This window comes from Melanerpes formicivorus, unplaced genomic scaffold (assembly GCF_026170545.1).
Source record: "Melanerpes formicivorus ecotype bairdi unplaced genomic scaffold, bMelFor1.0.p_v2 SCAF_10, whole genome shotgun sequence".
NCBI lineage: Eukaryota > Metazoa > Chordata > Aves > Piciformes > Picidae > Melanerpes > Melanerpes formicivorus.
The window spans coordinates 3,889,163-3,901,315 of NW_027142362.1; the positions used below are offsets into that span (position 1 = coordinate 3,889,163).

At 47.8% G+C, this 12,153-nt stretch overlaps 1 protein-coding gene across 2 annotated transcripts in view; it reads right to left on the reverse strand.

Moving 5' to 3' along the window:
• Positions 1-837: 837 nt before the first annotated feature.
• The window catches only part of SLCO3A1 (solute carrier organic anion transporter family member 3A1), a 164,767-nt gene continuing 153,451 nt past the window's right edge, over positions 838-12,153 (reverse strand). For both annotated transcript variants that reach the window (XM_068143374.1, XM_068143375.1), the window contains exon 10: positions 838-9,276. In XM_068143374.1, coding sequence (XP_067999475.1) covers positions 8,897-9,276 — 380 coding nt within the window. In that variant the 3' untranslated portion in view covers positions 838-8,896. The remainder of the gene's footprint in view (positions 9,277-12,153) is intronic.

The window sequence follows — 12,153 nt, forward strand, 5'->3', positions numbered from 1 at the left end:
GACAGCAAATTACATCCACAGACCAGCTGCAAACACTTGCCAGAGAATTCCTGAGCTTCTGAAGACCGAAGGAAACTCTCACCAAGAACCTGGTTGAGCATTGCTTAACTTGTGGCAGACCTGCCTCACTGAAATGTGTTCATTTGGTTATTACAACGTGGAGAAACATGAGGATGGAGAAGGCAGCAGGTCAAGGGACAAAGGAAATTCCTAATATTCTTCTTAGGCAAAAAGAAAAGCCCTTCAATGTTGGCCAGAGCCACGGAGAGGCCAGATGGTTGAGTTAAATCCAGGATAGCTTCTTTCCCAATCTGCTTTGAATTCTAAACTCTCAAACTTGCTCAGCTGCAGCTGCTGCTAAGAGTTCTCCAGGGTGGAGAATAACTTAAGTTACAGAGGCAAAGCTGTGCTCCTGGCCACCCCCTGCATCAGGGAAAGGAGTCAAGAGAGAGCAGCTAAACCAACATTGTGCTTTTCCTCCACAGTGAATGAAGCATGGCCAAGGAGTGGCTGGGCAGCTCTGTTGTTTCTGCTCACAGACCTCACCAAGAGTTGCTCTGCTCCTGTGTTTTAAGTTGCCCCCACTCCCTTCACTCTGGCTGTCCTTCATAGGGTGCTTGTGTCTCACCTATGCAGGGCAGAAGGAATTGTCACACTTCCTTACTGCAAACATTTCCCATCCAATGCCACTGATGCATCTCTAGCTCACAGGACCCCAGATGTTCCCTGTGCCTGGAAAGTGACCCAAGTACATACAGCAGGGGGAAAAGAAAAACAACAAACAAAAAACCACCAAAGCACAACATTTCTGCAGACTGCATTTGACTTGTATCAAAATCCCAATGAACACCACCTTTATTGTACTTTATTTACATGGTAGTCACGTATAATACAATACAATACAGCGTTCCATTTGCAGTGGTAGGCACTATGGGTTTTAAAAGGTCACAGCTCTTCCCCTGCTCCCATCCCCACCCCTCCTTCCCTACACCCAAGCCAGCCCAGAGCTCCCTTTTGCAACAGTCCCAGCGCTGCTGCAGCCTGGTCACCAAACCCTGCTTTGAGATGGCTCCTTCCCAAGGGCAGATGTTGGGAGCTGCTTTCACGTGCTAACATGGTGACTCCCAAAGTGTGGTGGTCACAGAGCAGTGGCAACCAGTCATGCATAGCCTCAGCACCATGCTTTGCACTGAAAGCGTCATGAAGGCAATGGAGGGCTGTAGCCGGGCTACAGACCTCTGAGCACAGCTTGTAGGCCCCCTGTGATCAACAGAGCACAGATTTGGTCCTGCTGCACGTCAGACTAGGAAAGGGGTTGTGAGTCTTCAAGAGGGATCATCCTCCTCTGCTCAGGCAGAAAGCATCACGGGCGAAGGGCAGGGGTGACTTCTTCCTTTCAAGTTCACACAGTTAAGAGTTGTGAGGCACCAAAACCAGCACTGAGACGCAGTTTACAGCGAGGGCTAAACGCTCAGGTATTTGTGCGATGCCATACTGCAAGAGAAAAGGGTTTGGAAGGGTGAAGAGATACGTGGCAGGGAGCGATGCCTTTTGCTGTCCTACCAGCTGGCAATCCAGTTGGGAAGAACTAAGATATGTTAGGCTGTACGTGACTGGGAGTCCCGGGAGACTGTTGCTTCCCGTCTAAGAGCTGTGCAAACACAGCAAATAACATTTGCGCCACCTGCTTCACCTTAACACCAATTTGGTTTGGTCTGGGTTCACACCCTCCTTGTGTTTGCTCTCAGTAATTACCCAAATGAAAGCACTAACTGGTCAGAATGCTGGGAGAGGCAGAGAATTTCAAGCATCTGTGAGAGGCTATTCCTGGAGAGCGGCTGGCGAGCTGGAAGGCAGAGCTTTGGCTACCCTGGAGCAGTTGGTGTCCAGTGGCGCTCTGCCCGCTGGCATTGAGCAACGATCCTCTTACTCAGTCCCTAATCACATACTCCTGAACTGAGTGTTTGTAATGATGAGACAAATTCCAACCTAGGGAACTCGGGAAGCAGAAATTTCCCCCCCCGGGTTTCTGTGTCCAGGCTGAACAAAGCAACGTGGGTGAGTTACAAGAAAGCTTTCCCAAGCCCCCGCGGACCGCGGATGCAGAAGTGACCTTGCAGATACACAGAAGGCATTGCCTTGGCTTTCTCAGCAATTTGCCAGGAAGAAATAGAAGGGAAAGTTCATTTATGAAGTTGCTGTAAATTTTTCTTTGCTGAGTTGGACTTGACAGGTTTCTTATTGCTTTCTGCCGTCTGCAGGCGTCGGCTTTGTGTAGAACACGCCGCTACAAACTGTCAGGCTATTGCTAATCTTTTCCCTCCTTGAGCAGGACACTCTGCTCTGCCACACTTCATCTGAACAAAGTGGGGGAACGTCCCAAACTCACAGCATGCCAAAGAGCCCATCCCTGGAGTCACTCCACTCATCCAAGAGACAAAGCAAGGTTTTGACAAGTGAAAGAGCAAGCACACCACATACACCCATGAGCCCACTCATGCAGCCATCTAAAGGGATTCCCCTGTCCATGAGGCTTGTCCTGAATGCCCTGTGCCCTCTCAGGTTGGCTGCTCGCAGCTGAGCAGCTGTGGCGAGACTGAAGGTGAAAGCAAAGCGAAGCAGGTTCACAATCTGTCAAAGAAAAGAGGGGTATTGCTTCTGAGGAGACAGAGCCTCCTGCTGCTCCACAGACAACCTCTAAAGATCTCACTTGGCATCACTAGTTAATAAAGTACCTCATGTCTAAGAGCTGCTGAAAGGCCATTTTTTTCCCCGTGAAGCAATTGTATTAAGCCTCAGATTGGCCAGAAATGTCAATGGAATGATAGAAAACATCATTTGCAGCCCAGAACTAATAGATTTAGTGTATAAAAGGGGAACAAACTATAATATTTTGAGTATCTGTAACACTAAGTGAGACCTGCTGGCATCCCAGGCAGATTTAAATGCCAGTCAGTAAACTCCTCACATTGACTTGGTAGAGCCAAGCTGTGCTTTGCCATGGGGAGGAAGGAAGAACTGTGGCTGGAGAAGGAAAGCAAATGGTCAGTTTGGAAGAAATGCCCACAAAGTGTGGGTCTCAGGGAGGTAGGGCAAGTTGGTCTATCCAGCAGCACCAAAAGGTGGATGAACCGTCCAGGGACTCCAGGAGGCTCAGCTTCCAATGCCTTGGTTGTTCCTTTCCTCCTTGGGTCGATCTCAAGCTGCAGATGACCAAAGCTGAGCTTGGCTCATGCCAAAGGCTCCTATCATACCGTAGCCCATCTAAACAACTGCTGCCTGTGTTCACACCAGTTGTGTCTTGGCCTCCTTATGGGGACAGGAGGGTCATGTTGGAAGGAAAGGAGGCAGCTCAGCATCTCCCAGATCTGCTGCCAACAACAACAACAACAACAAAAGGTGTCTCAAGCAGCAGAATGGGATGTTAGGAGAGGTGAACTCAGATTTAGGCAAGGAAAGCAAAACCTCCAAATGCAGGTGGGAAGAGGTCAGTATTATTGCTTATATTCAGGGTTGATCTGCCCTATGCATGGAAAGCCTGTTGAACCTTGCAGGCATTAAGCAAATCTAGAGAAAGATCAGCAGCAAACCTGCTTCTGTTTGCAAAGATAGTTCACATGAAACCAGGGGTATGGATAAGCATGGCTGTGTCTAAAGGCAGAGGGAGAGTAAGTCTGGGAACCCTCATGAACAAAGGAACAAAGCTGTTATCTCATCAGTCCAGTGAAGCATTTGCATGTCTTCAATACTGACAAATTTCCCAAGTCATCTGCCCAGAGCAAAGCAAACATCACACCAAGACTGCTGAAGTCCTAGGCAAACACCGAGCCCAAGGTGCCCAGCTGTGGCAAACTCACATGGCAGCAGCAGCAGCCACAGCTGGCTCGGAGGCTAAAGCTTCACAGTGCTGGTAGCCTTCAGGTTGCTTTGGGTTAGCTGCAGAGGGCCACTGCTGGTTGTGAGATGGAGTCACCTCTCCGTCTCCCAGGACCTCATTCACTGAGAACAAAATGTGTCTGTGACACAAAGGTAAACCTGAAATACATTGCCCCCAACAGCAATGTGATGAACACACAACTTCGATGGGGACAGGAGTAGGAGGGACTCCAAATCTCATTAGTTTCCTTAATTTCTAAGATTTGTTTTTCCAAGGAAACTAAGCCAATGCATGTCAGGCATTTGGAAACACCCCAACCACTTTCCAAATGTCTGCAGGCCATCAGTCAAGTTCTAAAGCATTCAGAAGCACTCAGCTCGCTGAAGTGAATTCCTCTCTGCAGCCTTCCCTTTTCACCATCCCAGCAAGGTGAGGACCCAGCCAGCAGCACTGAGTAGTTCAGTGACTCTCACAGGGGAATGGCAGTGTGAAGCCTCTGTTACTTGAATTCCCAAGGAATGGAAGGTTTGTCTAGGTAATTCAAGTGATGGCCTTTTAGGTCCCATTATACATCCAAGATGTGCTGGGCAGTGTCAGAAAAATGCATGATTTCAGGATGTATAAAAGAAGGTGGTTCTGAAAATGCAGCCCCTTGTTAGCAAGGATGTAAGGACACAGATACCAGTGTTATCTGCACCAGTTTTAGACTGGGGTCCCCTTTTGATTCCACTGGGGCTATGCCAAGGTGGCATCTGTGCAAGGGAAAGGAAACCCCAATCTGAAGTCATGCAAGGCAACTGGACAATGCCATAGAGACTGCTAAATCTCAAGTAGTTTGTTGGTTTGGTTTTTCTCCCCCCCAACATCCCATTCCTCAGCAGACAGCCATGCAGGGAACACAGTGCTTGGAAATGTCAAAGCAACATTTCTGCTGAGACTTGAGGTCTCAACAAACCCCTGAATTGCAATGACCCTGAATATGGAGACAAAACATGTCCCACATTGGCTCTGGATGGCCCAGCTCAGGCCATGCCCTCTTTCTGCTCCCAGGAATGGGCATTTTCCTAACTCCATCCTCGGGCTTAAGTTTCCTGCATGGTTAAGGCAGTTGTGGGATGGAAGTGAAGTGCTGGCAGGAGAAGGCTCATACTGCAGTTTGAGAAGTGAGAGGGTGTCTGAGACTCTTCATTTGTTCTTCTACAACAAAAATTGGATTGCAGGCAGAACTATCTTGTGGCTTGCAAATCAGAACAAACCCAACCAAACCCAAACCCAAAGAGCCTGCTGGGATGGATGAAGGTTTTGGTCTGTGGGTTTTCTTTACATTAAAGCTCTGTTCCTCAATAGAATCATAGAACTGTTAGGGTTGGAAGGGAACTCAAGGATCTAGTTCCAACCCCCCTGCCATGGGCAGGGACACCTCACACTACAGCAGGTTGCTCACAGCCACATCCAAGCCTGGCCTTAAAAACCTTCAGGGATGAGGCTTCCACCACCTCCCTGGGCAACCTGTGCCAGTGTCTCACCACCCTCATGGGGAAGAACTTCTTCCTCACATCCAATCTGAATCTACCCATTTCTAGTTTTGTTCCATTCCCCCCAGTCCTATCACTCCCTGACACCCTAAAAAGTCCCTCCCCAGCTTTCCTGTAGCTCCCTTCAGATACTGGAAGGCCACAATTAGGTCTCCTTGGAGCCTTCTCTTCTCCAGACTGAACAGCCCCAACTCCCTTAGTCTGTCCTCATAGGAGAGGTGCTGCAGTCCTCTGCTCATCCTCATGGCCCTCCTCTGGACACGTTCCAGCACCTCCAGATCCTTCCTGTGATAGGGGCTTCAGAACTGGACACAGTACTCCACAGTAAAGCCCTTCATGATGCAGGCATCTGATACACCTTAAAGCCAACCCAAAAGGGTGGGATGGGGAGAGAGCTCTTAAAAAAAAGTTGCATTATCCATAGAATTAAAAAACCAACCAAACAAACCCAAACCAACCACCAGGCAGGAACTGCAAGTTACAGCTCAGAAATGATGTAAGTAACCCCATTCACCTGTCTCTCCCATACATTAACAGGAGTAGAGATGGGATGAGATAAAAAGAGTAAAAAAGGGGAAATGTGAAGTGCCCTGGAGTCCTGGTTCTGCGACTGCAGGCAAGGGGCACTTCTGATTGTACTGACAAAGCAAAGCTCTTGAACCCTGGGCGTTTGTTTTGCATCATGCCAGTGCTGCTCTTGGACTTTCGGAGGAGGAGGGAGCCAAAAAAAAAAAGAAAGAAAGAAAGAAAAAAAGAAATGAAATTATGAAAGAGGTTATAGAATCTCAGGCAATCAGACTTTGGAAAGGTTCTATTCTGTGACATTTGTGTTTGTGTCTGGATGTGTGTGTAGGGTAGGAAATTATGAGCTAACATTTGAAAAGACAGCAGTCTAAGTAATAAATCTGCAGAACGGAGAGAACTGTGCCGAGCCATTTCAAAGGCTCATACTTGACAATTATCCATATTTTATGAGACAGTTCTGCACCCTGTGCCTTTTTTTTTTCAGATTCATTGTTTTATGGGTGCAGTAGCTCTGTTTTAGCAGGCAGGATTATTCTAAAGCAATCTAATAGGCTAAAGAGCATCATTTACCACCCGACATAACAATGGCACGGCACAGCTTAATAACTTTTCTTTCTTCTGCTTCTTTCTCCTTAAAATCCTTCATTAATCAAGTGATTCTTAACAGGTTGGAAAACCAAGAATCAAATCTCTGCAGTTACAACATCTGCTGAGTATTTGGCACAGTGTGTTGTTTGAGACACCCTTTTTGGTTTGGTTGGTTTGTTTTTTTTTTGCCCCTATTGGTGCTGTGCATAAAAGACAAACACATGGGAAGTCAATGGAAGCATTTTGATAGCCCACACCCATGTTTCAATGCCCAGGTAAAAGAGCCAAGTCTGCTAAAAAGAGTTTGAACATGAGTGGCAAGTTATCAGCCTTCTGTAATTGTGCCAGCTCTGGGGTGTCCACTGCCAGCAATGGACAAAGGACCTGGGGAAGATCAGCCCCTCCACACCAGCTGCGTGGAAATGATGACATCCAGCATCCATGCCAGGTTACTTCTCTGAACATCTGCATGTTCACAACAGCTTCAAAATACAAACCAAAGAGCTTTTGGATGATGATGGCAACCCTTAAACCCCTTCTGACATTTAGTCCATTGGTAATGGGTCTGGGTCCTGGGGGAAAAAACTCACACACGACCAATCTGAATTGCTTCCCAGCAGGAATGTTTGGGGAAAGACAAACTTGCCTGCAAAGTAAGGCTGACTTAATGCTGCTTGAAATCAGATGAAAGCTTCCCCATGCTTCGGCAGGCTTAGATAAGACTGCACTGCAAAGGCCAAACCTGCTCCTGCATGGGAGCCTCTGGATGATCTGAATGAAAATTTCAGAGGTGCTCAGTGCTGGCCAGCCTCTGCTCCCACAACCCAGCCTTCCATAGGAACACTATTTGCACATCTAAGGGCCTCCAGGAGGGAAGAATATTCCACCTTCTTCCACACAGCTTCCACTGAAATCAGTGGAATTTCTCAGGTGAAAAAAACAAAACCAAACCAAAAGAAAGAAAGAAAGAAACAAAAAAATCAATTATGTGGGTTGCAGGATGAAGGTCAGAATTCCTTTCACCCTGTACACACACACCCACACACACACACTTGAAAGAAAACATCCACCACACAATTTCTAGATTGTAAATTATATATATATCTATATATATCTTTAAAAACTGGAAAGAGCATAAACAGCCTCTCCATATATAGGTAATTCACTGAGTCACATAGAATATGAAACAAAAAAAACCCCAAACCCCCAAAACTATATTATGTAAATCATCACATGACCTCTAATTCTCCAACTGGCAATTGTTTTCCTAGAGACACAGTGCATTTGTTCTCTTTCTTTAAGAAACATATTATGTGTCTTCATTGGCTTGGTAGCATCTTAGACTGAAGGCTTATGGATGGATAAAAAAAAACAACCCCAAACCAACCCCAAACTGCAGAGGATTAAACAAACCCCTTGAGTCACATCGTGTTGGGGTGACTTAAAACCGGATCCTTCCCCGAACTAGCATGAATGAATCTTGCCTATGGGGGGGGGGGGAAGGGGAAGTGTCAGTGATTCAAGGGTTAACATAGATTGGAAAATAAGTTTAAATAATAAAATAATTAATTTAAAAAACCCCCATCTTATTAGAGGACTACAGAGACAAGCATTTGGAATTCATCCCCCCTTAAAAATGACAGCACGTTTGGCAAAGTGTGAGCCTTGAACTTTACTGGGTTGGAGAGATCTGAGCACAGCTATTCACAGACAGCCACAAAGCTGCAATCTGTGAACAAGCCTCGGCTGGAAGGACTTGGATACCTCTGACAGCATTGCTCGCAGCCTGGAAGGCTTCCAGCATCTTTCAAGGTATTTATTGTGGACTGGTAGGCTGGTGACAGAGTGTGACTGGTGGAACAACTCCAGCGCCGCTCCCTCTTTGCCACCACAGAGCGCAGCGTGTCTGAACAGCACCCAGACTGGCTAACCCTTCAAGCCCATGCTGCCCGCTCTGCGGATCCCTGGGACCCTGTTTGCAACTGCAAACACCTATTCCAGCACTGCTGTTACCGCCTTGCTGTTACCACTTTGCTTTCCCCACGCCTCATGCCCAAGCCTGTCCGTTTGCCGAGCTCTCCTGTGACCCTCCGCGGATGCCCGTCTTGGAAGCTCGTACTGTCATCAAAGGGGCTGGCAGCCAGCCACAGCGGCCCCCCGCTTTCCCCAGCCCCCTGCAGGATGTCACAAGCGATCCCATGAGAAGATGCTGCTCTCCAGAATCCCGGCTGGGTCCGGCTGGGAGAAAAAGACCAAAGTTCCCTGTGTCGCCGCTGCCATTTCGCAGTTGTGTTTCGCCGTCCGTGACCTCCTCTTGTTCTTATCAAAAAGGACCCTTGAGATGTCGATGCAGTTCGCCCCTCCACAGTCACTATAAAACAGACTCCATATTTTCACACCACTCGTGATCTTCCAGGTTATAGATAAATTTTGTCCTATGCGATTGGTTTGGGGGCACCGAGTCCCGCCCCAGATTGTCTAGGGTGAGAGTAGAGGCAAAAAACTCACTAGTGCTGAGACCACCTTCGTGGTTCTTGATGTATCTTTTATAGTTCTTCCTCAAGCACTGCCAGGTGGTGGTGTACAGGATGAATGCGAAGGACTTGAGGGCGATGGCGATGCTGACGTACAGGTATCTGTAGACCACGTTGTCGTAGAGCGCGCAGGCTCCCTGCTCCCCACAGAACGTGCTCCAGAACAGGCAGGTGGAGTCGATCCCCGCCCCGAAGATCAGCGGGGGCGGGATAAAACCTGCCAAAAGGAGAGACACACATCATCAGGCAGGGGTGTAGGGGCACCAAAGCGGCTTTGCTGAGTGCATCGAGAAGTGTGTCCAGCGGGGGCTAGGGAGGTTCTGCTACCCCCTCCGCTCTGCCCTGCTGAGACCACACCTGGAGTATTGTGTCCAGTCTGGGGCTCCCCAGAGCAACAGAGACAGGGATCTGCTGGAGAGAGTCCAATGGAGAGCCAGGAGGATGATTAGGGGACTTGAGGATCTCCTCTAGGAAGAGAGACTGAGAGCCCTGGGGCTGTTTAGTCTGGAGAGGAGAAGACTGAGAGGAGATCTGATCAATGTCTATCAATATCTGAGGGCTGGGTGCCAAGTGGAGAGGGCCAAGCTCTTTTCAGTGGTGCACAGTAATGAGACAAGGAATGATGGACACAAACTTGAACATAGAAGGTTTCACCTCAACAGGAGGAGAAATTTCTTTACACTGAGGGTGATGGAGCCCTGGAACAGACTGCCCAGGGAGGTTGTGGAGTCTCCTTCTCTGGAGACTTCCAAGCCCTGCCTGGAGGCATTCCTGTATGACCTGCACTAGATTCTATTGTCCTGCTCTGGCAGTGGGGTTGGACTGAATGATCTCCAGAGGTCCCTTCCAACCCCTAATATCCTGTGAGCCTGTGTTTCACCCTGAGAATGAATGTAGACCTTGTTTGTTGTGGTCAGAAGGTCTGGGTAGCTTTTCTATGGGATATAGACACTGGCAGAGGTTGCCCCAAAAGGTGGTGGAAGCCCCATCCTTGGGCTTTACTAAGGCCAGGCTGGATGTGGCTCTGGGCATCCTGATCTAGCAGAAAGTGTCCCTGCCCAGGGCAGGGGTTGGAACTAGATGATTCTTGAGGTCCCTTCCCACCCTGACAATTCTGTGATTGTATGTTTTTATGGTCTTTATGACAGAGACTGGGAAGAGAGGATGCTTTATCAAAGTTAATGGTCCCAGCCGCAGACTGTGACTCTGAGCTTTAACGTTTTAAATCGACCTAAACAAAGTCTGTGGATGAGTTTTTAGCTCGGGTTTGACATCTACAGACAACATTCCTGCTGATACCAACAGGCAGGAAGGATTTTTCTCAAGTTTAAGTGGCTTTTATTAAGCTTCTCATTTGCCTAATGAGACTGAGTGGAGGGGTAAATGAAAGAGGAGGAGGGCAGCCTCGCAGCTTGCTCTGTTTAGATATTGGCAATTCAGCACTCTGGGGTGTTCACCTGAAGGATGTCAAGCTCTGGGCTCCTGTGACATCTGCTGAGGCACTGAGGTCTAGTTTTGGACCTTTCCCTGACACAGAAGAAAGTTTTCTCCAGGTCTAAGGAAAATAAACAATGGCCTCTGATAGATGTCAAAGTTTAAATCTGAAAAGCAGGGATGATTTCGCCACTAAATGAAATATCACAGCAGGACTCTCCCACAGCCACTGCAGCTAACTACTGATAAGCATTTCTCCATTACAGTCTGCAGCAGAGCTGCAATCTTACAGCAAAGCAATCACTCCAATCTCATTTAACTAATAAAAGTGATGTTTTCCTTCTCTGCTCATCCCCATCCCACAGGGATATTGCAGAGCCCCCCACCCCCATTTCCCATTAGCCTGATGGTGGTCACCAGCTTTGCACTCCCCACTCTGCACAGGACCACTGAATGTGCAGCACTCAGAAGAAAATGTGGCTGTTCCACACATCCTACAGTTCTTCCTCCTGCTGTATTTATGGGGGGGAGTGGATAAACCCCTGGAAAACCCCTTGACTGATATAATCATTGCTGCAGGTGAAGAGAGCAAGCAAAGGAGAGCGTGGTGTCTGCTGAAATCCAACAGCAGCTAGGCACAACATGCCCTCAGCAGCATCACTGCAGCTGTAGGTGCTGTGCTGCCTGAGACTATAAATACACACACTGACAAACAGACACAAAGCCTGCAGTTTGCAGACAGAGAAGTGTTTTATCTAGGATCCAGTTTCATCATTAACCTGGATTTCCACACAAAAAGGGAAAAAAAGGAAGATACCTTCCTGCAGCTCCTCATGAACAAATAGTGACATCCATGACACACATCCTAAGACTACAAATAAATTGGTTGTCTTCACTGTTCCCTGTGGTACCTCAGATGTCTTTATTTTATTTTGTCAGTGACTGGTGCTCTGCAGATTTTGTTTGATCTCCCTTGTATGTTAATAAATGCAGGAGTTAAGAAAGGCTATATGGGCTGGTGGTACTCCTTTTAACCACTCATTAATAGCACAAATGTAGTAGACAAAACCAGATGATGGAAAAGCCAGACAATTTTCTTTGTGGAAACACTCGTTCCAGCCATCACATCTCACAACCTGATTATGTTCTGGAGGAAAATGTCAGTGTCAGCTCCCTGCCTCTCATTTCAGTGGCTGGAAACTCCAGGCTGGGGGGGGGGGGGTGGGGGTGTTGGGGGAGGGGTTGGTTTGGTTGATTGGTTTGTTTTCTTTTTTAATATATTTTTTTAAGCCTGTGGACAACCACACACTCAACTTGGAGTTTCAACATCCAGCTGGGCTCCTGACAGAAAAAAAAGCTGCTGGATGCAGGTTGTGTGCCCATTTGTGCACCGAGGCTGGGTGCCACCTAAGTGGGAAAGGTCCAGCTTTGGCAGTGGCCAAGGAGGCAGGAGCCACATGCTTCCTGGACTAAGAAAGAACTGCATTTGGCTCAGCATTTTGAAGTATGAGCCCCTACTGGCTAACATGCTGAGATGCTGCTACCCAGCTTTGAAGATGTATAGGCTGAACTTCAGAGAGAGCCATCATCCCCATCTGCTGGCTTCAGATGGCTTTCCACCTTTTCAAGATCGTCTGTCCTGAAAATTAAGAGTCATAGC